Source organism: Carcharodon carcharias, chromosome 31 (assembly GCF_017639515.1).
Source record: "Carcharodon carcharias isolate sCarCar2 chromosome 31, sCarCar2.pri, whole genome shotgun sequence".
In the NCBI taxonomy this organism is placed as follows: Eukaryota; Metazoa; Chordata; class Chondrichthyes; order Lamniformes; family Lamnidae; genus Carcharodon; species Carcharodon carcharias.
This window is the reverse complement of record NC_054497.1, coordinates 20,342,395-20,369,922: the sequence shown is the minus strand read 5'-3', so window position 1 is coordinate 20,369,922 and position 27,528 is coordinate 20,342,395. Positions and strand designations below refer to the sequence as shown.

The following is a 27,528-nucleotide window of genomic DNA, read 5'->3' as shown; positions in this document are numbered from 1 at the left end:
ATCAGTCACAATTCAGAACATCCAGTGGAAGAATTGTGAAAAAACACAGAGGTGCAGAGATGAGTAAAAGACAAAACAGACTGATCAAAACAGAGTGAGAAAGAATAGATAAGAGACTTTGTGTACTTGAGTTGTATAAAGGTTATTTTTTTAAAAAAAAGGGAAAATGTTATGATAATAGTTGATTGTAGTAGTGGACTCCTGTATTAAATACTATACAGTACTCTTATATATGATATATATATATATATATATAGGGTCATCTGACCTGGGGGTTAAAAGTCAAATAACACATGTTGGAGCCTGTCTTGATAGGATTCAGTTACTGCAGATATGTGTTCATGTTAGGAAAATACGTTATCAGTTAAGTTAGCTTAGATACAATGTTGATGGCCTGTGTGCATCATTGAAACTAAAAAACAAGACAACCCACAGTGTAAGGGCAGGATTAGGATTGGATGTGATGCCCGCTGTAGTTCAATAGCCTGTCAACTCCCACCGCCTGGACTTGGATGGGAAGAATGGCAAAGGGGAAGATTTCGCCCTTTGTTGTGCAAGTGAGACTCGGTGTCTTGTTGGGATAAAGGGGAGAAGGAGCCGAAAGCCACAATGTGACAAGGGTAAGGGTGCCTGTCTGCGCCTTTAAATCAGTTTAACTGACACAAGGAAGTGAATCTTTTGAACACAACAACCAGCGAGGAGTTGCTTTTGATTGAAACTAGGCTGTCCAATCGGGGGTATGGGGTGGGCACAGCCCCCGGTCCCTGATTGGAGGCTGTCAGCTGGAGGGGGGGTGGGGGGGTGTTCTCCGCCGCCGCCGCCTCAGCGACAGGATCGCGATTCGGGCGGGGTTTCCGCTACCTGGGGATCGCGATCCATTATCATCTCTCGATCGATGACAGAAGCGTTTTGTGCCCCGGCTCTTTGATTTCACAGAGAAGGTTTTACAGATTGGGAAGCGATGAGGAGCCTTGTGGCCTCGGCCCTTTGCCTTGTTTAAAGTGTTACTTGGTCCCGAGGTAGGTGTCTAGTTATCAGACCCTGTAATTGACAACACTGTGTGGGCATCTTCTTTCATTGCCATTGTACAACGTGATAACCCTGGATACGCCAGTGCTAGACCCTGCGCATTAAAGCAGCTACAGGATGGGCATTCGACCAATCTAGAGCTAAAGCCACCATCTCATTTTTCCATACGATCGAAAAACAGGACAGAAAGAAATCCTGACAGGAATGATTTCTGCACATGCATTCACATCCGGAGTCGTTTGGCCGTCTGCACTCACCTGGAGCTGTCCCTCTGTTTTTGGATAGGTCAGTTACTTTGATTGGCAGAGACACAGACAGTTGAAGCCCAGGCTTGTGCTGTCCCATTCTTGTCTCCATTGAAGAGGGAGTCTGTGCATTGTGCTATTAACCAGAAACTGGCTTCTCTTATTCAGGGCGCTGTGGGTGTGAGTCACTGGTGCACTTTCTCTCCCCTGGCAAAAATGGCACTGCATTAAATTTACATTAAGTATCATTAATATGCAAGCGTTCCAAGAATCCCATCAGATCTTGTGATGGAGACAGAAGAAACGGGACATATGTTACTGGACACTTGCTTCACTATTTACAGGGGAGCGAGAAAGAAGGGTTGTAGAAACCACTGCTCAAAAATTTCTTAATCTGAAAAGGGAAGCTCAGTTGAGAGGATTAATGAGTTTAGTGGTGGATGTGAGGTGAGAAATTACCCAGCTGTTCCATAACTACTGAGACTCCAGCGTTTTCCAATTTTATTCTGAGCCATTGAGTTTTCAGCACGGAAGAAGGAATTTAGCCTATCCCATCTGAATCACGTTTGATTGGATTTTTGCTAATGTAATTCAAAACTAAGTCCTGTCCAATCCCACAATCCTGTAGCAATCCAAAAACTAACCAACTGCCCTGTTGTCTCTTGCCATTCTCTGCTGCAGTGAAATTGGTCCCAATATCTCATCTCCTCAGATATAGTTTCAAATCCCTGGCTTCATCCTTGTGAATCCATGCTGTCTGCTCTCTATTGTGCTAATGTTCTTTCTACAATAACAGCAGACGGTCTCTAACCATCAGCTTGTACTTTGTGACTTGTGACCAGAATCTTCCAACCATCCTTAAGTACAAAACTGGCACCAGGAGAATGGAAGATTGTAATTCTTGTACCCCTTCTTACAAAAAGAGAAGCATAAACCCAGCAACGGCAGGCCAGTCAGTCTAACAGTTGTGGTGGGGAAATTTTTAGGGACAATAATTCGGGACAAAATTAATTGTCTTTCCAAAAGTCAGTAAAGGCATAACAAATGAGACAACATGAGGAAATTTTTTTTGTTTTTATTTTTTAAATGCAGCAAGTTATGGTCTGGATTGCTCTGCCTGAAAGGGTGGTGAAAGCACATTCAATCATAACGTTCAATTTTCAGGAGAGAATTGTATAACCACTTGATGGGAATTTAAAAAAATAAAAAGGGCTATGGGACTAATCTCTAACAAAGATCCAGCACAGCCAGGCTGAGTGGTTTTCTTCTGTGCTGTATGTTTCTACCTACAGCTAATCAGAGCCGATACCTCACTGATCACCATGGAATACTATTTGAGATGCCCTATCTTCTCGAGTATCACATTTCTTCATCCAGCAGGACGATTGAGAAGCATCCTTGGATAGCAAAGGTACACTCATGCATTCTAGACAGAATAAACCTGCCTTGCCTCCACTGGTTAATTCCCAGAGGTGCCAAATGACCACCACCTGTGCTGTATCATTCTATGATTCTGTAATTATCTATGTGCTCTTGTACAAAAGTCTGGGGGTGTGCCGGCACCGGCGCCATCAGCCGGGGGGGATGCGCCGTGCTGGTGCCGTCAGCCGGGGGGGTGCACCGTACTGGCGCCATCGGCCTGGGGGTGCACCGCGCTGGCGCCATCGGCCTGGGGGTGCACCGCGTTGGCGCCATTGGCCTGGGGGTGCACCGCGCTGGCGCCATCGGCCTGGGGGTGCACCGCGCTGGTGCCGTCAGCCGGGGGCTGCACCGCGCTGGCGCCGTCGGCCTGGGGGTGCACCGCGCTGGCGCCATCGGCCTGGGGGTGCACCCTGCTGGCGCCATCGGCCTGGGGGTGCACCGCGCTGGCGCCATCGGCCTGGGGGTGCACCGCGCTGGCGCCATCGGCCTGGGGGTGCACCGCGCTGGCGCCATCGGCCTGGGGGTGCACCGCGCTGGCGCCATCGGCCTGGGGGTGCACCGCGCTGGCGCCATCGGCCTGGGGGTGCACCGCGCTGGCGCCATCAGCCTGGGGGTGACCGTCTGTGTTTGTGTGGTTATCTACCTAAGGCCAGCCAAGTGTAGTTTGGTCCTTTGGATTTGCCTGTCACGTTCCCCAGATACTGTAATCAGCTAGTACTTTAGTGAGGCACAGGCCTTTTGGAATTAACCAGAGGCAGGACAGGGTTATTATGCCAAGAATGTATGAATGCCCGTTTCCTATCCAGGAATGCTTCACAATTTTCTAGATTAGGAAATGTGATACTATTGGAGATGCCCTGTTTCCTAGAGTATTCCATGGTGATCAGTGAGGTTTTTTTCAATCCATTCACGGGATATGGGCTTCGTTGGCCGGGCCAGCATTTATTGCCCATCCCTAATTGCCCTTGAGAAGGTGGTGGTGAGCTGCCTTCTTGAACCGCTGCAGTCCATATGGTGTAGGTACCCCCACAGCGCTGTTAGGGAGGGAGTTCCAGGATTTTGACCCAGCGACAGTGAAGGAACAGTGATATATTTCCAAGTCAGGATAGTAAGTGACTTGGAAGGGAACTTCCAGGTGGTGGTGTTCCCATGTTTCTGCTGCCCTTGTCCTTCTAGATGGTAGTGGTCGTGGGCTTGGAAGGTACTGTCTCAGGTGAGGTATATCAGCAGCAGGTGAGATGCAGATTTCAGGTTACTATCAGATCAGCCGTGATTTTATTAAATGGCAGAGCAGGTTTGAGGGGCTGTATGGCCTACCCCTGCTCCTTGTTCGTATGTTCGTAACTGTAGTTAGAAACATACAGCACAGAAGAAAGCCTGGCTGTGCTGGATCTTTGTTAGAGCTTTCCAATTAGTCACTTGCAGTCTTTATATAAAATTCCCTTCAAATGTGTATACAATTCTCTCTTGAATATCGAACGCTAAGGTTGGTGAAAGCACATTCAATCATTCAGGAAGCGCATTCCAGATCAACAACTTGCTGTGTAGAACAAAACAAAAAACATTTCCTCATGTTATCTCTGGCTCATTTGCTAATCACTATAAATCTGAGTCCTTTGGTTACCAACCCTCCTGTCATTTTTTCCTTATATACTTTCTCAAAATCGACCATCTCTATCAAATCCCCCCTTAAGCTTCTTTATTCAAAGGAGAACAATCCCAGCTTCTCCCTTCTCTCCTACGTAACTGAATTGTTATGGACAGGAGAGGGTTTAACTTAGACAGCCTTGATTTCTTCACTCACTCACTGTCCGTAAACAAAAATGTCCGTGGATTTTTGATTTCCCCCTTTTATAAGTGTGGCGTATGTTCCCCAACCCTTCAGTTTGGAGTGATCCAATCCTCTATTTATAACCCAATAGCAAACATGAGATAAGGTAAAATAAGAGGGTTGGTTTATCTTACACACGCACAAGTGCCCCCCCCCTTGCAGGAAAGGAGCTTCGCTACGTCCATCCCTTTTTGCATTCGTACAATAAAAGAGGGATAAGGGAAAGAAAGGGGTTTGGGGCAGAGACCATGATAAAAATAAGAAGTATGGTTTCACCAGTAAGTCAATGTCCAATAAAGGTTCTTTCAGGTGGCTTTGTTTGGCAGAATTCCTGGTCTTGGTCCTCGGAACTTTGTTGCAGCTTGAGCCTGTTAAAGACGCAACAAAGTATTCTTGTATCCTGAAAATCAGTTCACTCTGCAGGTGAAATACAGGTTCTTTCTGGGAATCAGACTTGGAGAGAGATGGAGGTCTAAGGCAGGCTGCTAGCCTGGCGTCCAGTCCTCTTCGGAAGTTAAACTGCAACTGAAGATAAAATTCAAAAGCAGTATAATTAAAGAAATTCAAACAGCTCAAGTCTCGGTCACGTAACAAAACCACCCGGTTTTGGGTCAAGCTATTCAGCTAACAAGGCCCCTTGTTACAACCCATTTTGTTTTGTACAGGTAACTGTAGAACCATTATCACAACATTGGAGATGAGGAGTCACAAATAGCTCTGCCTTTGTCTATAGCTGGCTGGTGCAGATGTCTTGTCTGCTAATCCATTGGCCTGAATTTTCCTGTCGGCGATTTGGGGGCGGGGCCTGCTCGCCGACGGGTAAACGACGTGGGATGACTTCGGGATAAACCCCCGACGTCATCCCGGTCCCTTTAAATTTTTAGGCAGGCGGGCGGACAGCGAAATCAGCTGTCTGCCCGCCGGCCTGTCAATGGCCAATTGAGGTCATTGACAGGCTAATTAAGATAATTAGAGACCTGCCCGTCCAACCTTAAGGCTGGTGGGCAGGCCAGGAGCCCCAGTGGGCTTCTGATAAAGCATGAAACCTCATCCACTGGCGGGATGAGGCTTCATGTCCATTTTTAAAAAGTCTAATAAAGTTTATGTCGCTTTTATTAACATGTCCCATCTCGTGCGCCATTGTCACATGAGGGAGATATGTTAATTTTAAAATTTTTCTATTTTTTGACTTTTCTTACCTATCACTAATCTCCCTGAGACAGGACTTTGCCTCAGGGTGCAGTGCTCATGCGCGAAAGAGTGCACTTTGACAGATGGGGAATCCCCATAAGCGCATAGCGCTTCCTGTTGGGCAGACCGGTGGGCTGGCCTTAATTGGCCCACCCACTCAAAATGGCGGCGGGCCCGTTTTGGTGGCGGACGTCGGCTGTCATCCGAGGGCAAAATTCTGCCCATTGCGTTGGCTTGGCTGGAATGTTTATACAAGGCAAAGAGTGTTACATTACAGAGGTTTGATGCCCTTTGTCCATGTTTAAACTGCTCAGAAACTTCCAGAGCTATCATCATGTGGTCAGTCCAGCCATTTGTCCAATTAAAAAAATAATTTTAGAAAGTAGCCAGGCTGATGTAAATATATATATTTTCCTTCCCATCTCCTGAATGGGACATAATTCTCCAATTTCTGGTACCATTCTGGTAAATCTCTTTTATACCCTCCCTAAGAACTTGGCGTCCTTCCCAAAAAGTGTTTTAGAAAGGTTTGGCATAACTTCCTGGCTTTTACATGCTATTACCATACTAATAAAGCCATTGATCCTTATATGTATTTTTTTCAACAGCCTTCTCAACATGTCCTGCCACTGTCAAAAAATTGTGTTTGTGCACCTCCTTTTCAAATTGTACCATTCAGTTCATATTCTCCCCATTCTTCCTTCCAAAATTAAGCACTGTATACTTTTGTGCATTAAATTTCATCTGCCAAGTGTCTGTCAATTAGTTACTAAGTTTATTCCCCTTTTTCTGTTTCCCTGGAGTCTTTTATTTATCCTCCTCTTTGTTTACTGCATTTTTGAGCTTCTGCAAACTTTGAAATTACAACCTATATTTCCAAATCCAAGTCGTTGATATACGTCAAAGGACCACTGACTTCTGGAGGACAACACTGTGTACATACGTCCAATCTGAAAAACTACCTTTCACCACTACCCTTTACTTTCTGTCCCTTAGACAATATTGTATCCATACTGCCACTGTCTGTCTGTCTAATCCCATGGGCTTCAATTTTGCTAACAAGACTATTATGTGATACTTTGTCAATCCCTTTTTGAAAATCAATATACACAATATAAAACCGCATTACCCTTTCTTACTTCATCAAATGACTTAATCAAGTTAATCCAACACAATTTGCATTTAATAAATGACTTTTTTGATTTGGAAGTAGTCCATTCTTCTCTAATTGCCAATTCATTTTGCCTTGCATTATTGCCTCTAAAAATTTCCCCACCAACGATGTTACACTGACTGGACTGTAGTTAGTAGTTTATACCTTTCCCCTTTTAATTAAAAGAGGGGTATGACATTTGCAATCCTCCAGTTTTCTGGCACCATATTGAAGGAGGATTGAAAAATTCTGGCAAGAGCCTCTGGAATTTCCACCCTTATTTCCCTCAGTAACCTTGGATGCATCAAATCCACACAAGGTAACTTTTCTAAGGACATAACAAATAGAAGCCAGAGTAGACCATATGGCCCATCAAGTCTGCTGTGCCAATCAATGTGATCGTGGCTGACCTTAGGCTTCAACTCAACTTTTCCACCTGCTCCTCCATACCTCTTGATTCTGAGACATCAAAAATCTGTCTACCTCAACCTTAAATATATTACGATGGCGCATCCACAACCCCCTGGGGTAGAGAATTCCAAAGACTCACAACCTCACAAAAACTTGCCTAAAGAAATTTCTGCTACTTTCAGTCCTAAATGATTGATCCCTTATCCTGAGAACGTGCCCATCTGTTCTAGATTCCCCAGCCAGGAGAAACAACCTCTTAGTCAAACCCCTTCAGAATCTTGTATGTTTCAATTAGATCACCTCCCATTCTTTTAAACTCCAGAGAATATAGACTCAATTTAATCAGCCTCTTATCATAGGACAACCCTCTCATCCCAGGAATCAATGCAGTGAACGTTTGCTGAACTGCCTCCAACGCATAAGGACATAAGAAATAGGAGCTGGAAACTGCCATTTAAGCCGTCTCGAGCCTGCTCTGCCATTCAATAAGATCATGGCTGATCTGTTTGTGGCCTTAACTCCACTTTCCTGTCTGTCCGCCCGTAATCCTTGACACCCTTATAGATCAAAAATTTGTCTAACTCGGCTATTAAATATATTCAATGACCCAGCTGTCCATTGCTCTCTGAAAGAGAATTCCAAAGATTAATGACTCTCAGTGAAGAACTTCCTCCTCATCTTTGTCTTAAATGGAAGGCTTTTGATTTCTGAAGCTATGCTTCCCCTGAGAGGAAACATCCTCTCAGCATCTACTCTGTCAAGCCCCCTCAGATATATGTTTCAATAAGATTCTCATTCTTCTAAACTCAAATGAGTATAGACGCAACCTTTCCTAATAAGATATCCCCTTCACCCTGGGAATCATAACCAGCGCACCCACTATCTCTATAGCTTCTCTTTTAGAATGCTAGGATGTAGACCTTCAGGTCATGGGGATTTGTCAGATTTTAGTTTCTTAAGTTTTTCCAGTACTTTTTGTCTGCTGTTATTGATTAAGTTGCTTGCTCTTATTAGCCCCTCTATTTGTGGTATGTAACTTGTATTCCCTACTGTGAAGATGGACAGAAAATATTTGTTCAATGTCTCTGCCATTTCCTCATTTCCCATGATAATTTCTATAGTCTTTGCCTCTAATGTTTACTTTAGCTACTCTCTTCCTTTATAAATACTTGTAAAAGCTTTTACAATTTGTTTTTATATTCCTGGCTAGTTTACTCTCATTCTATTTATTCCCTTTTTATCAAACTGTTGGTGACCCTTGCTGGTTTCTAAACCACTCCCAATCCTCAGACTTACTATTATTCTCTGCAACATTATAAGCCTCTTCTTCTAATCTAATACTATTCTTAACTTCCTTAGTAAGCCACGGGTGAATCTTTCTTGCTGAGTTTTTGTTTTTTAATGGAATGTTGAACATTTTGAATTGTTTCTTTAAATGTTTCCCACTATTTATTTACCGCCATACATTTTAGTCTATTTACCCAATTAACCTTAGCCAGTTCTTCCCGCATACCTATGTCCTTAGCTTTGTTTAAGTTTAATATTCTGGTTAGTGATTGGAGTATGTAACTTCCAAATTTATTATGGAATTCAATTGCATTACAATCATTATTTCCCAGCAGATCTTTTACTATGATCTTTTTACTAATTCACCCCGTCTCATTGCAATACTAGATCTAAAATAGCTTCATCCCTAGTTGATTCCACAATGTATTGTTCCAGGAAACTGTCACAAAAGCATTCTACAAACTCATCGTCCAAACCACCATTGCCAAGTTGATTGGTCCAGTGTGTACGAAGATTAATGTCCCCACAATTGTTACATTGCCTGTGTTACAAATTCCACTAATTTGTTGTTTAGTGCTCTGTCCAGAGGTATAATTACTCTTAGGGGCATATAAATTACTCCTGCCAGCATTTTCTGACCCTTGACCTATTTGCCAATTGTACTGATTCTACTTCCTGAGTTTCTGAATCAACGTTCTCTCTCACTAATAACCTTATTAATCGTGTACTGTCAGGGCTACTTTGGATACTGCCAACTAGATGGGATGATAATGATGCTATGTGTTTGGGTTTCTAATCTATCGCACAAAGCAAATAGTCTTAACACTGAGGAGAGCTGTGCTGTCATTCAGCATAGTTTTTACCTCATCTTCTTACTCTTTGTTTTTCATTCTCTGCTCCCTGAATGAGCGTCTTAGTGACTCTCAGGTTCTTTCTTATTTGTGTATAACAGGGACCCTGGGAAGTGCCTGAGCAAAGCCCACTGATGCAACATTGCATCTGCAGTTCTCTGCCATGGATGTGTGACACTACGCACATAACCTCCTGGTCCACTAGATGTGTGACACTACGCACCGAACCTACTGACCAACTGTATGTGTGACTCTGCACACGCAACCTACTGGCCCACTTGATCTGTGACTCTGCACACTAAACCTACTGGCCCAATGGATGTGTGACTCTACATACCAAGCCTACTAGCCCACTGGTGACAAGGGCATACATATACTCCAACTGACCCATTTCATGTCTGGTGTCATCTTGTTTGTTTGCAGATTCCAGCCATTCATGCTATAAATTGTCTATCATTTATAATGGCCCAAGAATAAAAGGTCTGACTCTGTGCAGAGCTGTAGTGATTTAGGGAGGCAGTGGCAATGAATGGGAAGAGGTATGGTGTAGTAGAGTTCTGAAATGAGCAGTAGTCCTGGCAGATTGTAGGGTGGCAAATGTAACCCCACTATTTAAAAAAGGAGGGAGGGAATTGCAGACTGGTTAGCCTACCCTCAGTAGTAGGGAAAATGCCTAGTGTCTATTACAAAGGATGTGATAACAGGACATTTAGAAAATATCAATGGGATTAGACAAACTCAACAGGGATTTATGAAAGGGAAATCATGTTTGAAAAACCTACTGGAGTTTTTTGAGGACATAACTGGTGGGATAGATAAGGGAGAACCAGTGGATGTGATGTATTTGGATTTTCAGAAAACTTTTGATAAAGTCCCACATAAGAGGTTAGAGTGCAATAGTAAATCATATGGGGTAATACATTGGCATGGATTGAGAATTGGTTAACAGGCAGGAATCGGTAGGAATAAATGGGTCTTTTTTGCAGTAGCAGGTGATGACTAGTGTGGTACCACAGGGATCAGTGCTGGGGCCCTAGTTATTCACAATACATATCAATGATTTGGATGAGGGAACCAAATGTAATATTTCCAAGTTTGCTGACAACACAAAACTAAATGGGAATATGAGTGGCGAGGAAGATGTAAAGAGGCTTTGAGGCGATTTAGACAAGTTAAGTGGATGGGCAAATACATAGCAATGAAGTGTAATGTGGATAAGTGTGAAGTTATCCACTTCGGCTAACAGAATAACAGAGTATTATTTAAATGGTGATAAATTGGGAAATGTTGGTGTACAAAGGGATCTGGGTGTCCTTGTACACCAATCACTGAAAGCAAACATGCAGGTGCAGCAAGCAGTTAAGAAGGCAAATGGTATGTTGGCCTTCATTGCGAGAGGATTTGAGTACTTTTTTTTATTCATACATGGGATGTGGGCGTCGCTGGCTAGACCAGCATTAATTGCCCATCCCTAATTGCCTTTGAGCAGGTGGTGGTGAGCTGCCTCCTTGAACTGCTGCAGTCCATTTGCTGTAGGTACACCCACAGTGCTGTTAGGGAGGGAGTTCCAGGATTTTGACCCAGCGACAGTGAAGGAATGGCGATACAGTTCCAAGTCAAGATGGTGAGTAGCTTGGAGGGGAACTTGCAGGTAGTGGTGTTCCCATGTTTCTGCTGCCTTTGTCCTTCTAGGCGGAAGTGGTTGGGGTACAGGAGCAAGCATGTCTTACTGCAGCTATACAGGGCATTGGTGAGACCACACCTGGATTGAGTGCAATTTTGATCTTCTTACCTAAGAAAGGATATGCATGTCATAGAGGGAATGCAGGAAGGTTCATCAGACTGATTCCTGGGATGGCAGTATTGTCGTATGAGGAGAGATTGGGTCAATTAGGATGTATTCACTGGAGTTTAGAAGGATGAGAGGGGATCTCATTGATTCTTCATGCCAGGATTTACTACCATTTGGAAGCAAATGGGTGTATTAGTGAGAGGCAGCATGGTTTTGTGAAGGGGAGGTCATGTCTCATTAACTTGATCGAGTTTTTCGAGGAAGTGACAAAGATGATCGATGATGGAAGGGCAATGGATGTTATATACATGGATTTCAGTAAGGCCTTTGACAAGGTCCCTCATGGCAGACTGGTACAGAAGGTAAAGTCGCACAGGATCAGAGGTGAGCTGGCAAGATGGATACAGAATTGGCTTGGCCATAGAAGACAGAGGGTGGCAGTGGAAGGGTGCTTTTCTGAATGGAGAGCTGTGACTAGTGGAGTTCTGCAGGGATCAGTGCTGGGACCTTTGCTGTTTGTAGTATACACAAATGATTTGGAGGAAAATGTAACTGGGCTAATTAGTAAGTTTGCAGACGACACTAAGGTTGGAAGAGTTGCAGATAGTGAAGAGGATTGTCAAAGGATACAACGGGATATAGATCGGTTGGAGACTTGGGCGGAGAAATGGCAGATGGAGTTTAATCCAGACAAATTCGAGGTAATGCATTTTGGAAGGTCTAATACACAGGAATTATACAGTAAATGGCAGAACACTTAGGTGCATTGACGGGCAGAGGGATCTCGGTGTACAGGTCCACAGGTCACTGAAAGTGGCAACGCAGGTGGATAAGTTAGTCAGGAAGGCATATGGCATGCTTGTCTTCATTGGCAGGGGTACTGAGTATAAAAGCTGGGAAGTCATGCTGCAGTTGTATAGAACCTTGGTTAGGCAACACTTGGAATATTGCATGCAATTCTGGTCGCCACTTAACCAGAAGGATATGGAGGTGTTGGAGAGGGTGCAAAGGAGGTTTACCAGGATGCTGCCTGGTCTGGAGGTTATTAGCTATGAGGAGAGGTTGGAGAAACTCAGATTGTTCTCACTAGAGCGACGGAGATTGAGGGGCAATTTGATAGAAGTTTACAAAATTATGAGTGGCATGGACAGAGTAGGTAGTCAGAAGCTTTTTCCCAGGGTGGAAGTGTCAATTACTAGGGGACATAGATTTAAGGTGAGAGGAGAAAACTATAGAGGAGATGTGCGGGGCAAGTTTTTTACGCTGAGGGTAGTGATTGTCTGGAATTCGCTGCCAGAGGAGATGGTGGAAGCAGGTACGATAGTGATGTTTAAGAGGCAGCTTGACAAATACATGAATAGGATGGGAATAGGGGGATATGGACCCCAGAAGTGCAAAATGTTTTAGTTGATGGGCAATATGATCAGCGCAGGCTTGGAGGGCTGAAGGGCCTGTTCCTGTGCTGTACTTTTCTTTGTTCTTTGAATTGTATAAAATTCTGACTGGGCTGGACAGACTGGATGCTGGGGTGATGTTTTCTCTGGCTGTGTAGTCTAGAACAAGGGATCTCAGTCTCAGCATACAGGGTAGGCCGTTTAGGACTGAATTGAGGAGAAATTTCTTCAATCGGAGGATGGTGAACCTGTGGAATTCTCTACCACAGAAGGCTGTGGAAGCCAGGTCGCTGAATATATTTAAGGAGGAAATAGATAGATTTCCAGACTCTTAAGGCATCAAGGGGTATGGGGAGAGAGCGGAAGTATGGTGTTCAGGTAGAAGATCAACCATGATCTATTGAATGGCAGACAAGGCTCGAGGGCCGAATGATCTACTCCTGATCCTATTTACTCTGTCTATGTCAGTCTTTAGTGTAAATTCTCAGTGTGAGTAGCAAAGCTGTGTGTAGTTTTGAAAGTGTCACAAAGCCTGTGGTCTGTGCTGTCTGAAATGTTATCCGCTGCTGATACCAGTTTGGTACTACCTCAGTCTCAGTATAAATGGTGACAGCGGGCAGGCTAACACCCTGCAACATAAGAGATTGTCTGAGATAGTGCTTCAGTTTAATGTTAGAACTTACAATCGTTTCACAGGCATCGTTTGGCCAGGCCGCACTTGGAGAATTAGTAGATTTTCCATTTCATTGAAATTAAAGGAACAAAAATCAGGAGCTGCAGCACTTTCTAAACCTGCCTCTGGCAAGAGGACTAAAGAGGAAAAGCTTCTCCTGTTCTCTTTAGTTCTGGAAACCCAGCTATCAAAAGGATATTGACACCTTCCAGGGTAATTTGGAGCTTTAAATTGTAAAATGAAGTGTTTCCATTTGAGAAAAGCAGATTGAGGAGATTGATTCAGACTCTTAAAACACTAAGAGGAATGGACCGTGTGAATTCAAGCACAGAAACCGAGAATGGAATTATAAAGTTAAAGGAATTTATTCCCAGCTAGACATGTGGAGCAGACACGAAGATCAAACTGCACTTTAATTGCACAGAGTTATCAAAAAAATCTGAATTTATTGCTAGTTTGTCTAAAAAAAAAAAAAGAACAGGGTCTGAGAGTTAGGGTTAGTACCGAGAGAGAGAGAGACGGGAATTGAAAGTTACGGACAATGCAGAGATAGAGAAAACTGGGACTGAAGGTTTGGCACAGTACCGGGTAGGGGAGTCAGGGGGAACAACAAGGAGTGTGTGGAATTTGATTACCCTGAGATGCTGGGACCCAAACAATGTCATTTGAAGGAAAGGAGCTGATTGGTGGGAGAAACCTTTGGTCCCACTGAGCAGAATCTCACTGGAATCTACATTTTCCAGCTTGCACGAGAGGAAATTCACACATTGGAGAGAGGAAGGAGAAGAGCAACAAGAATATATTTGACTTGACAAGAATATAAGAAATAGGAGCAGGAGTAGACCATATAGACCACACTGCCACTCAGTACGATCATGGCTGATCTTCTACCTCAACTCTACTCTCCTGTCCTCTTCCCATGTCCCTTGATTCCTTTTTTTATTCATTCATGGGATGTGGACATCACTGGCTAGGCCAGCATTTGTTGCCCATCCCTAGCTGCATTTGAGAACATGGTGATGAGCTGCCACCTTGAACTGCTGTGGTCCATGTGGTGTAGGTAAAGCTGCAGTGCTGTTAGCGAGAGAGAGTTCCAGGATTTTGATCCGGCGACAGTGAAGGAATGGTGATAGAGTTCCAAGTCAGGATAGTGAGTGGCTTGGAGGGGAACTTGGAGGTGGTGGTGTCCCATGCATCTACTGCCCTTGTCCTTCTTGATGGTAGGGAGTTGTGGGTTTGGAAGGTGCTGTTGAAGGAGCCTTGGTGAGTTACTGCAGTGCATCTTTGTAGATGGTACACACTGCTGCTACTGTATGTCAGTGATGGAGGGAGTGAATGTTGAAGATGGTGGACAGAGTGCAATCAAGCGGGCTGGTTTGCCCTGGATGGTGTTGAACTTGTTGAGTGTTGTTGGAGATGCACTCATCCAGGCAATTGGAGAGTATTCCATCACACTCCTGACTTGTGCCTTGTAGATGGTGGACGGGCTTTGGGGAATGAGCAGGTGGGTTGCTCTTCATAGAATTCCCAGACTCTGACCTGCTGTTGTAGCCACATATTTATGTTAGTTCAATTATGCTAGTTCGATTTCTAGTGAATCATAACCCCATGTGTTAAACAACAAGAGGTTGTAGTAGAAGAATTAGTTCAAGCTGGTTTATTTTCAAGACAGCTGCTCAGTGCTACTGACTTCCAAGTAGCTTCCCCACAAAGTGTTCCAGCTGTATCTTTTTATTCTGTTTAGATGGCACCTATTTAACTAGGAATTGTCAAGGTGATTGCCATGCAGTGTGATTATTAAACATTGACAGCAGGGATGTTGATATGGGGGTTCAGTGATGGTAATGCCATTGAATGTTAAGGATAGATGGCTGGATTCTCTCTTCTTGAAGATGGTCATTGCCTGCCACTTGTGTGGCATGAATGTTACTTGCCACTTGGTTAGATTGGATTTATCCTGCTTTTTGTGGGCACGATATACCTGGGCAATTTTTTACACTGCCGGGTAGATGCCAGTGTTGTAGCTGTACAAGAACAGCTTAGCCTGAGGTGTGGCTAGATCTGGAGCACAAGTCTTCGGTACTATTGCTGAATGCTGTCAGGACCTGTAGTCTTTGCAGTATCCAGTGCCTTCAGCTGTTTCTTGATATTACGTGGAGTGAATTGAATTGAATTGGCTGAAGGCTGGCATCTGTGCTGACGGGGACCTCAGGAGCAGGCCGAGATGAATCATCCACTTGGCACTTCTGAATGAAGATGGCTAGAGATGCTTTAACCTTGTCTTTTGTACTGAAGTGCTGGGTTCCCCTATCATTGAGGATGGGAATATATGTGGAGCCTCCTGTTCTGATTAGTTGTTTAATTGTCTGCCACCGTTCATGACTAGATCTTGCAGAACTGCAGAGCTTAGATCTTAGATCAATCCCATTGGTTGTGGGATCGCTTAGCTCTGCCTATCACATGCTGCTTCTGCTGTTTGGCATGTAAGTAGTACTGTGTTGTAGCTTCACCAGGTTGACACCTCATTTTTAGGTATGCTTGGTGTTGCTCTTAGCATACCCTCCTGCATTTTTCATTGAACCAGAGTTGATTCCCAGCTTGATGGTAATGGTAGAGTGGGGGCCATGAGTTTACTGATTATGTTTGTATAAAATTCTGCTGCTGATGATGACCCACAATTCCTCAGGGATGCCAAGTTTTAAGTTGCTAGATCTGTTCAGAATCTATCCCATTTAGCATGATGGTATGACGCACAATACATTGGAGTTCTCTTAGTGTGAAGATGGAACTTGGAATTTCGTCTCCACAAAGAGTGTGCAGTGTTCACTCCTATCAATACTGTCATGGGCAGATGCATCTGCGACAGGTAGATTGGTGAGGATGAGGTCAAATAGGTTTTAACTTCTTGTTGGTTCCCTCACCACGTGCTACAGACCAAGGCAGCTATGTCCTTTAGGACTCGGCCAGGCCAGTAAGTAGTGGAGCTACTGAGCCACTCTTGGTGATGGACATTGAAGACCCCCCATCCAGAGCACATTCTGTGCCCATACCAACAACAGTGCTTCTTCCAAGTGGTGTTCAACATAAAGGAATACTGATTCATCAGCTTGTTTAACTAACTTGCCAGAGTTTTTTGAAGAGGTAACGGAGAGGGTTGATGAAGGTTATGTTGTTGATGTGGTGTAATAGACTTCCAAAAGACCTTTTGATACAGTGCTGACAATAGACTTATGAGAAAAGTCATAGCTCATGGAATAAAAGGGACTGTAGCAACATGGATACAAAATTGGTTAAGTAACAGGAAACAGCGGATAATGGTTAATGGATATTTTTTGGGCTGGAGGAGGGTTTGTAGTGGAGTTACCCAGGGGTCGATATTGGGACCCTTTCTTTTCCTAATATATAATAATGATCTGGACGTTGGTCTCTAGGGGACAATTTCAAAGTTTGCGGATGATATAAAGCTTGGAAGCATTGTAAACTGTGAGGAGGACAGCGTAGAACTTCAAAAGTTAATCTCATCTCAGGAACTAATCTAGTGAACCTTCTCCAGGGCAATTAGGGATAGGCAGCAAAAGCTGGCCTAGCCAACGATGCCCACATACCAAGAAAAAAAAAACCTTTACTGTACATCTTCAAGGCAGTACAAGTATAACCTTCCTTCAATATGGAGGCCAAAACTCTGCTCTGGGTGTGGTCTCATCAAAGCCCTGTGCGATTGCAGCAAGCCTTCCTTATTCTCCCTTGCAGTGAAGGCCAATGTATCATTTGCCTTCCAAATTGCTTGCTGTACCCACATGCCAACTTTGTGTTCTTTGTATGAGTACACCCAAGTCTCTCTGAATATCAAATTTAAAAGTTTCACATTATTTAAAAAAAAATCTGCTTTTTTACTCTTATTGCCCACATTATTCTTACTTCCCAACATTATACTCCATCTGCCACCTTGTTGCCCACATACATAATCTGTCTATAATCGCTTTGCAATCTCTTTATGCTGTCCTCACATGGAAGATTCTGTAATATTTCAAGAAATTCCGTGAACAGGTATGAATGAGGTGGGGGGAAGCCACAGTTAGTGCTGTTTGACAGAGTTTCTGGAAGGAACAGCTTTTCATCTCCGATGGACTTTATTTATTCCATGCATTGTGTTCTTTATACTGCGTATCACTGATCTCTTCATTTCCCTCACACCCAGTGTGTACCACTGATGGCTGCTCATTTCCCTCACACCCAGTGTGTACCGCTGATCTCTGTTCAGTTCCCTCACACCCAGTGTGTATCACTGATCGCTGCTCATTTCCTGCACCAACAGTGTGCACCGCTGATCTCTGCTCATTTCCTGCACCAACAGTGTGCACCGCTGATCTCTGCTCATTTCCTGCACCAACAGTGTGCACCGCTGATCTCTGCTCATTTCCTGCACCAACAGTGTGCACCCTGATCTCTGCTCATTTCCTGCACCAACAGTGTGCACCGCTGATCTCTGCTCATTTCCCTCACACCCAGTGTGTACCGCTGATCTCTGCTCATTTCCCTCACACCCAGTGTGTACCGCTGATCTCTGCTCAGTTCCCTCACACCCAGTGTGTACCGCTGATCTCTGCTCAGTTCCCTCACACCCAGTGTGTACCGCTGATCTCTGCTCAGTTCCCTCACACCCAGTGTGTACCGCTGATCTCTGCTCAGTTCCCTCACACCCAGTGTATACCGCTGATCTCTGCTCAGTTCCCTCACACCCAGTGTGTACCGCCGATCTCTGCTCATTTCCCTCACACCCAGTGTGTACCGCCGATCTCTGCTCATTTCCCTCACACCCAGTGTGTACCGCCGATCTCTGCTCAGTTCCCTCACACCCAGTGTGTACCGCTGATCTCCGCTCATTTCCCTCACACCCAGTGTGTACTGCCGATCTCTGCTCAGTTCCCTCACACCCAGTGTGTACCGCTGATCTCTGCTCATTTCCCAGCCTGCTCTCAATATGAGGTGGTAGAGTGACACCAGCAGCAGCAGCTGCTGATGTTATTGGTGCTCTGATATTATGGTACATCTCCAAGGCAATACAAGTATATCCTTCCTTCGGTATGGAGGCCAAAACTCTGCTCTAGCTGTGGTCTCATCAAAGCCCTGTGTGATTGCAGCAAGCCTTCCTTATTCTCCCTTGCAATAAAGGCCAATGTGTCATTTGCCTTCCAAATTGCTTGCTGTACCCACATGGTATGAGGGAGTGAGTAGCAGCTGCTGTGTTGTGGTCGGTCTGTTTCTGAAGGTGATGTGATGCCTCCAGCAACTGCTGATGGTGCGGTCAGTGCTTTTATGATGCAATGTCAATTGCTGTAGTTCTGACATTTTTGCCTTCTCATTTTCTTCTGTAATACATTGCTCAATCTGTACAGATGATTGGACGAATGGAAGGAAAGGCGACTCTCAGCCATAAGCTGGGAGAGTAAAATGCTGAATGATAAGCCAGCCTGTAACGGATTATTTAACATGAATTGTTCCATTGTTGAACAGTGCTGCTGTGTTTGCTGCTGAGACATATCTGTAACCCAGTGTGCCATGTGCAGAATAGCAGTAGGCAACTAGTCACACGTCCAACTGTCAATCCACACATGTAGTGTACTCAGTGTTGTACAGAGGCAGACTTGTATCCCAGTGTTGAACAGTGACAGTCCTGTCCCTACCTGTACTATAGCTAGTTTTGTTTGACAGTGATAGGCCTATACATAGGCTGTTAAACAGTCCCTTTACATCTCATGTTTATTGTCCCTCTAGCTGGTGATGTGGGTGTTAACGGATTCTGTTTCCCTTTTGAATTTAGTTTGAGTTACCGTCCCTCGGTGTGACAGTATCAGAAGCCACTGAGGATGTCACGACGTAGCACACGTCTTGCAACAAGCGGTTATTATCAAGATGATGATGATGCCTCGAGCAGCAGTGGCGGATCTGTTACCGGGAGTGTTGTGTCCTATAAGGAGAGCCCTATCAGGTGGGTGTCACTAGCTCTTAAAACTGTGCACTCTGTTTCGTAACTCAACAGGAAACAGGTGTTTCCAGCAACTGTGTCTGTTGCCCAATTATTCTTGCCAACTCTCCCCTGTCTCTGTTAAAGCAGAACGAAACTAGAAGGCAAATTTTAATCACCTTTAAGATCACCTTGTACTGAAGAGATTTAGTAATGAACTGATGAATCCCATGCTCCTCAGTGAGAGGTACAGCAGCTGAGATCACACAGCCCGGGTTGGGGGGTGGGTGGTGGGGAGGAGGCAGTGGTGGTGATGTGTTTGGAAGCTGTTATTGTGGGTAGAGGTGATTTGCATCTTGATGAGGAATGGGGGCAGTTCTTATTCCGAACACACGGATGAGGCACCTCAGTGACTGTTGTTGTTACTGCATTCTAAAGCTTTCCTCCTCACTGTGAACCACACACCATAGGTACTGTAGACACACACTGAATTGGGTGTGTCTGTGACCATGATAATATGTCTGCACAGCTCCCTTTTTAAGGCAGTGAATAAAATTATGGAGCAGTTAAGGCTTCATGTCACTTGCAATGAGTGACATTGAATTGAGAAGCCCTATCAAAAGGAATAGGTGCAATATAGAAACATAGAAAATAGCAGGAGTAGGTTATTCGGCCCTTCAAGCCTGCTCCGTTATTCAATATGATCGTGGCTGATCCTCTATCTCAATGCCATACTCCTGCGCTCTCCCCATACCCCTTGACGCCTTTAGAGTCCAGAAATCTATCTGTTTCCTTCTTTATATATATTCAGTTACTTGGCCTCCACAGCCTTCTGTGGCTGAGAATTCCATAGGTTCACCACCCTCTGAGTGAAGAAGTTTCTCCTCATCTTGGTCCTAAATGGACTACCCTGTACCCTGAGACTGTGATCCCTTGTTCTAGATCCCCCAGCCAGAGGAAATATCATCCCTGCATCCAGTCTGTCCATCCCTGTCAGAATTTTATGTTTCAATGAAATCTCCTCTCATTCTTCCAAACTCCAGTGAATACAGGTCTATTCGGCCCAATCTCTCCTCATACGACAACCATGCCATCCCAGGAATCAGTCTGGTGAACCTTCGTTGCACTTGGTCTATGGCAAGTATATCTTTTCTTAGGTAAGGAGACCAAAGCTGCACATAATACTCCAGTGTGGTCTCACCAAGGCCCTGTACATCTGCAGTAAGACATCCTTGCTCCTGTACTCAAGTCCTCTCGCAATGAAGGCCAATATACCATTCACCTTCTTAACTGCTTGCTGCATCTGCATGCTTGCTTTCAGTGACTGATGTACAAGGACACCCAAATCCCTTTGTACATCAATGTTTCCCAATCTATCACCATTTAAATAACACTCTGCCATTCTATTTTTCCTACCGAAGTGGATAACCTTATCTACGTTATACTGCACCTGCCACGTGATGCCCACTCACTCAACCTGTTTAAATTGCCTTGAAGCCTCTTAACACCCTCCTCATTGCTCACATTCCCACCAAGTTTCATGTCATCAACAAACTTGGAAATATTTGGTTCCCTCATCCAAATCATTGATAGATATTGTGAATAGCTGGGGCCCAAGCACTGATCCCTGCGGTACCCCCCTTGTACTGCCACTCTGAAAAAGACCCATTTATTCCTACTATCTGTTTCCTGTTTGCTAACCAATTTTCAATCCATGCCAATATATTACCCCCAATCCCATTGTCAGTTTACACAACAACCTCTTATGTGGGACTTTATCAAAAGCTTTCTGAAAATCCAAATACACCACTGGTTCTCCCTTATCTATCCCAGTGGTTATGTCCTCAAAAAAACTCCAGTAGGTTTTTCAAACGTGGTTTCCCTTTCATAAATCCCTGTTGAGTTTGTCTAATCCTGTTGATATTTTCTAAATGTCCCGTTATCACATCCTTTATAATAGACACTAGCATTTTCCCTACTACTGAGGTTAGGCTAATCGGTCTGTAATTTGCTGCTTTCTCCTTCCCTCCTTTTTTAAATAGGGGGTTATATTTGCCACCCTCCAATCTGCTGGGTCTATTCCAGAATCTACATAACTTTGGAAGATGACAACCAATGCATCCACTATTTCCATGGCAATCTCCTTTTTAAATGTGGTGAGAGTTTCTGCCTCTCCCACCCTTTCAAGCAGTGAGTTTCAAGTCCCTACCATCCTTTGCATGAAAAAATATTTTCTGATTTCCCACTAATCCTTCTACCAATTACTTTAATTCTATGTCCTCCTGGTTTTCAACCTTGCTGCTAAGGTAAATAGGTTGACCCTAATTACTCTATCTAGGCCTACCATAATTCTATACACCTCAATTAAGTTTGCTCTTGGCATTTCCCATTCCAAGGAAAATTAACCCACCCTATCCATCTTTCCTCATAATTAAAATTTTCCACTCCTGGCAATATCCTCATAAATCTCCTCTGTATTGTCTTCAGTCCAATCGAATCTTTCCTGTACTATGGTGATCAGAATTGAACATAACACTCAAGCTGGGGTCTAACTAATGTTGCATATAGCATAGCCTCCCTGTTCTTATATTCTATGCCTCAGTTAGCAAAGGAAGACATGTCATAAAGAAACATAGGAACAGGAGTAGACCATTCAGTTTAGATCATGACTGATCATCTACCTCAACACCAGTTTCCCGCATTATCTCCATATCCCTTGATGTCATTATTCTCCAGAAATCTATCAATTTCTGTTTTGAACATGCTCAACAATTGAGCTTCCACAGTCCTCTGGGGTAGAGAATTCCAAAGATTTGCCACCCTCTGAGTGAAGAAATTCCACCTCATGGTCTTAAATGGCCTACCCCTTAAATGGAGATTATGCTTTCTTAACACCTTATTCATTCATGGGATGTCGGGGTCGGTTAGTTTAGCATTTATTGCCCATCCCTAACTGCCCTTAAGAAGGTGATGGTGAGCTGCCTTCTTGAATTGCTGCAGTCCAAGTGGTGTAGGTACAACCACAGTGCTGTTACGGAGAGAGTTCCAGGACTTTGACCCAGTGACAGTGAAGGAATGGCGAAGTATTTCAAAGTCAGGATGGTGCGTGGCTTGGAGGGGAGCTTCCAAGTCGTGGTGTTCACATGCATCTGCTGCCCTTGTCCTTCTAGATGGTGGTGGTTATGGGTTTGGAGGATGCTGTCTTAGGAACCTAGGTGACTTCCTACAGTGCATCTTGTAGATGGTACCGACCGCTGCCACTGTGCACTGAATGTTTGTGGATGGGGTGCCAATCAAGTGGGCTGCTTTGTTCTGGACTGTGTCAAGCTTCTTGAGTGTTGTGGGATCTGCACTCATCCAGGCAATTGGAGGGTATTCCATCATACTCCTGACTTGTGCCTTGTAGATGATGGACAAGCTTTGGGGAGTCAGCAGGTGAGTTGCTCTTAGCAGAATTCCCAGCCTGTGACCTGCTCTTGTAGCCACAGTATTTATATGGCTAGTCCAGTTCAGTTTCTGGTCAAGGATAACCCCCCAGCATGTTGATAGTTTGGGATTCAATGATAGCAATTGAATGTCAAGGGGTGATGATTAGGTTCTCTCTTGTTGGAGATGGTCATTGCCTGGCACTTGTGCGGCCCAGATGTTACTTGCCACTTGTCAGCCCAAGCCTGGATATTGTCCAGGTCTTGCTGCATTTGGACATGGACTGCTTCAGTATCTGAGGAGTCATGCATGGTGCTGAACATTGTGCAATCATCACCGAATATCCCCACTTCTGACCTTATGATGGAAGGAAAGTAATTGATAAAGCAGCTGAAGATGGTTGGACCAAGGACATTACCCAGAGGAACCCCTGTAGTTATGTTGTGGAACTGAGGTGATTGACCTCCAACAACCACAACCATACTGATGATCTAGAGTAGACTGATGGGACGGTAGTTGGCCGGATTGGATTTGTCCTGCTTTTTGTGGACGAGACATACCTGGGCAATTTTCCACATTGCTGGGTAGATGCCAGTGTTGTAGTTGTACTGGAGAAACTTGGCTATGGGTGCAGCAAGTTCTGGAGCACAAGTCTTCAGTACTATTGCTGGAATATTGTCAGGGCCCATAGCCTTTGCAATATCCAGTGCCTTCACGTGGAGTGAATCAAATTGGCTGAAGACCAGCAATCTGTGATACTGGGGACCTCCAGAGGAGGCCAAGATGGATCATCCACTCGGCACCTCTGACTGAAGATTGTTGCAAATGTTTCAGCCTTATCTTTTGCACTGTTGTGCTGGGCGCCCCCATCATTGAGGATGGGGATATTTGTCGAGCCTCCTCCTCCATTGAGTTCTTTAATTGTCCACCACCACTCATGACTGGATGTGTCAGGACTGCCGAGCTCAGATCTGAAGTGCTACTTGTGGGATCACTTATCTCTGTCTATTGCATGCTACTTATGATGTTTGACATGCAGATAGTCCTGAGTTGTAACTTCACCAGGTTGACACCTGGTGCTGCTTCTGGCATCCCTCCTGCACTGTTCATTGAACTAGGATTGAACCCCTGGCTTGTTGGTAATGATAGAGTGGGGGATATGCTGGGCCATGAGGTTACAGGTTGTGGTTGAGTACAGTTCTGCTGCTGCTGATGGCCCACAGGACTTCATGGATGTCCAGTCTTGAGTTGCTAGTGGTGGCACAGTGGTAGTGCCACACAACACAATAGAGGGTATTCTCAATGTGGAGACACCTCCTCCTACCTATACTGTAGAAGTGCTACCTGCTACCTTTAAGGATTTGTGTATGTATACTCCAAAGTCCCTCTGTTCCTCCACATTAATCAGTATCCTCCCATTTATTGTGTAATCCCTAGCCTGGTTACGCCTCCCAACATGCATTATTTCACACTTTGCTGGATGAATTCCATTTTCCACTTTTCTGGCAAACTGACCAGACCATCTATACATTCTTGTCAACCACACAGCCATTTTTTGTATCGTCTGCAAGCTTTTTTCTCATGCTCCCTATATTTGAGTCCAAATCATTAATATAAACTACAAAAAGCAAGGAACCGAGTACTGATTACAGCTTTCCTATCTCAAAAAAATATGTCAGCCATTACCCTTTGCTTCTGTCACTAAGTCAGTTTTGGATCCAGTTTGCCACTCTCCCTTGGATCACAAGAGCTTTTACTTTCTTGATCAGCCTCCCTGTGGAACTTTGCTAAAATCCATGTAGATCACATCTATCTTTACCAACCTTGTCACCTCTTCAAAAAATTCAATCGTTTGTCAATCAGACATGATCTTCGCAAACAAATGCCTGATGACTTTCCTTGATTAATCTATGCCTTTCTAAATGAAGGTTTATACTGTCCCTCAGAATTGATTCCAATAATTTGCCCATGACCGAAGCTAAGCTTACTGGCCTATAATTACTCACGTTATCCCTTCCTCCCTTTTTATAAAAAAAATGTACAATGTTGGCTGTCCAACAATCCTCTGGTACCACTCCTGTAGTCAGGGCAGATTAGAATATGATGTTCAGCACCTCTGTAATTTCCTCCCTTACTACTTTTAACAACTTGGAACATAATTCATCCAGGCCTGGTGATTTATCTACTTTCAAAGATGTTTATCCCATCCAATATTTTTCACACTTCCACCTTAACTACAACATCTTCATTGACCTCCCACCACTCTTTCGTGAACACAGCTAGAAAGTATTTATAAAGAACCTTACCCACTTCCTCTACCTCCACACAAGTTATCTTTTTGGCCCCTAATAGATCCTACTCTTTCACTAGTTATCCTCTTGTCTTCATGTACTTCTAAAACATCTTTGGATTTTCCTTGATTTTACTTGCCAGTATTTCTTCTTGCTCCCTCTTTGCTTTTCCAGTTTCTCTTTCAATGTCACCCCTGCACTTTCTGTACTCTTCTAAACTTTCTGCAGTATTAAGCTCTGTGTCTCACATGAATTTCCCTTTTTTGCCTTATCTTGCCCTCTATGCATCTTGTCATCCATGGGGCTCTAGATTTGGCAGTACCACCATTTTTTTTGTGAGAACATGTTTAACCAGAATTCCTTGAATTTCCTTCTTGAATGCCTCCCATTGCTCTGAAATCAATTTACCTTCATGTAGTCCACTTTTGCTAAATTGTCTCTCAGCTTGGAAAAATTAGCCTTCTCTCAATTTAGAACATTTACCTTATCTTTGTCCTTTTCCATAACTATGCTAAATCTAATCGAATTATGATCACTACCACTAAAATGTTCTCCCACTGATACTCCTTGCACCTGCTCAGCTTCATTCTCTAAAATTGTCCCCGCCTTGTTGGGCTTACCACATACTAGTTTAAAGTTCTCCTGAATACAATTTAGGAACTCTGCACCTTTTACACTGTATCTGGGTAATACTAGGCTAATTGAAATCCCCCAGTATTATCACCTTATTGGGCGGAATCATCCCAGTTTTGCAAAAATTGTGCTAGTGGGCAGGAAAAAAAATCGTTTTACCCGCCAGCTGCAATGATGGGTTTTTGCGCTGTATCGTTCCATTCTTGCCTTATTAATTATACAGCCACAAGAAACACATCGTCTCACTGGCGGGTAGCCTGCGATTTGCCTGCTACGCCATTACCTCGCCCCTTCCTCACACCGGGCGCCATATTTAATCTGCTGTCGCACGCACACTCTGTGCTTGCAGCCCGGGACTGCTCCGTGAAGACATGGCCCCAAGAAGAGTGCAGTCCCCCAATTCAGTGATGCATCCCTGGGACGCCTTCTGGACAACATGGTGGTGATGTCCTCTACTCCCGCTCTGGATGCAGGAGGCCCATCAGTCTCACCACTCCAGCTTGGGAGGTGGTGGCAGAAGAGTTGGTCAGTGCCAATGCTGCACACAAGAAGTTGGCCATCCAGTGTAGAAAACGGAAGAATGGTTTCATCTGTGCCACCAGAGTAGGACAATCATCTTATCACTCTGAATTCACACCCTCATAAGGCCATCACACATTCACTGGCATCTCACTCGCTACCAGCTCAAGGGATATCACCACTCACATGCACCCTCATCTCCATTTGGCCTCATCTCCTCTGGAGACTGCCTCCTCAGCCATCACCTTCCAAGACCACTTGCACAGATCGACATGTGCTGCCACATACCCTGGGATATCCCCCTTCTCCAGCCCTCACCCTGCAGCCTCTTCACTTGCCTGAGGCCACTTCTCCCCCTTCCCTAAGCAAGCCCAAGCCCTGCAGCCATTGAAAAGCCATCCCCCATCTGGTCTGTTAGGTAGAGACCTGCCAATGGGCCTCCCTAAAAGTGATGTGCTGCTGCCTGTGAAGCTTAGCGCTGATGACTGCAAGTGCTGCCCGAAGCAAGGTAGGCAAACAGACCTCGAAGTCCTGAGCAAAGTGCAGGTCGCCAGGTGCACTTCTCTTTTGTACAGTTGTGAAACATGTTGGTGTGATTTGTGCCTGGATGATCCAGCATGGGGGGATGATTCTGGAGAGCATGGCTTATAATTAGATGCTAAAGTATTGAAATTAGGTTCCCAACGTGCGGTGGTGGGAAACATGGCCCACCATTGATGGGTGGAGCAGACAATCACAAACTAGTTTTGACCATCTTGCCATATTATTACCGCCCCGCGATGCCTAATGCCAAGGGGGCTGGAAAATTCCGACCATTGTTTTTGCATTTGGCAGAAATTTGGCTACAAGTTTGGTCTTCTATCTCCTTTTATTATTTGGAGGTGTTTGGTACACTCCTGGCAGTCTGATTCTCCCTTTTTTTTTGTTTGGTTCCTTAGTTCAGCCCATGTAGCCTCATTTGATAGTCCTTCCTTCCTACCTCCATTTTAATCCCCTCTTTATCTCATCTGAAAATCCTGTAACCGGAAACATTAAGCTGCCATTCCTGCCCCACTCTGTCATGTTTCAGTAATGAACATTTTTACGCATGTCAATGTGTTGCATCAGCTCATCTGCGTTATTCAAGATATTCCTTGTGTTTGGGTATATACCAATAAGGACAATGGGACTTCTTTTTGGTCTAGTTTCCAACCTTGGGTATCTGCCTTCCAAACTCTCTTGCTAATTTTCTGCCCTCCATTTCCAACTCTGTTTTGCTGCCTTCAGAATCTATGCTCAGCTTCCCATCCCTGCTGTCTAGCTAGTTTAAACCCTCCCCAACAGTGCCAGCAAAATTGCCTGTGAGTATATTAATCCTGGCCCTGTTGAAGTACAACCTGTCCAGCCTGTAGAGATCTTACCTTGCCCAAAAATGG

At 44.4% G+C, this 27,528-nt stretch overlaps 1 protein-coding gene across 3 annotated transcripts in view; it reads left to right on the top strand.

The window, feature by feature from the left end:
• Positions 1-802: 802 nt before the first annotated feature.
• Positions 803-27,528, top strand: part of LOC121271677 (SUN domain-containing protein 2-like) — a 77,923-nt gene continuing 51,197 nt past the window's right edge. For all 3 annotated transcript variants that reach the window (XM_041177813.1, XM_041177812.1, XM_041177811.1), the window contains exons 1-2: positions 803-1,019; positions 19,101-19,268. In XM_041177813.1, coding sequence (XP_041033747.1) covers positions 19,193-19,268 — 76 coding nt within the window. In that variant the 5' untranslated portion in view covers positions 803-1,019; positions 19,101-19,192. The remainder of the gene's footprint in view (positions 1,020-19,100; positions 19,269-27,528) is intronic.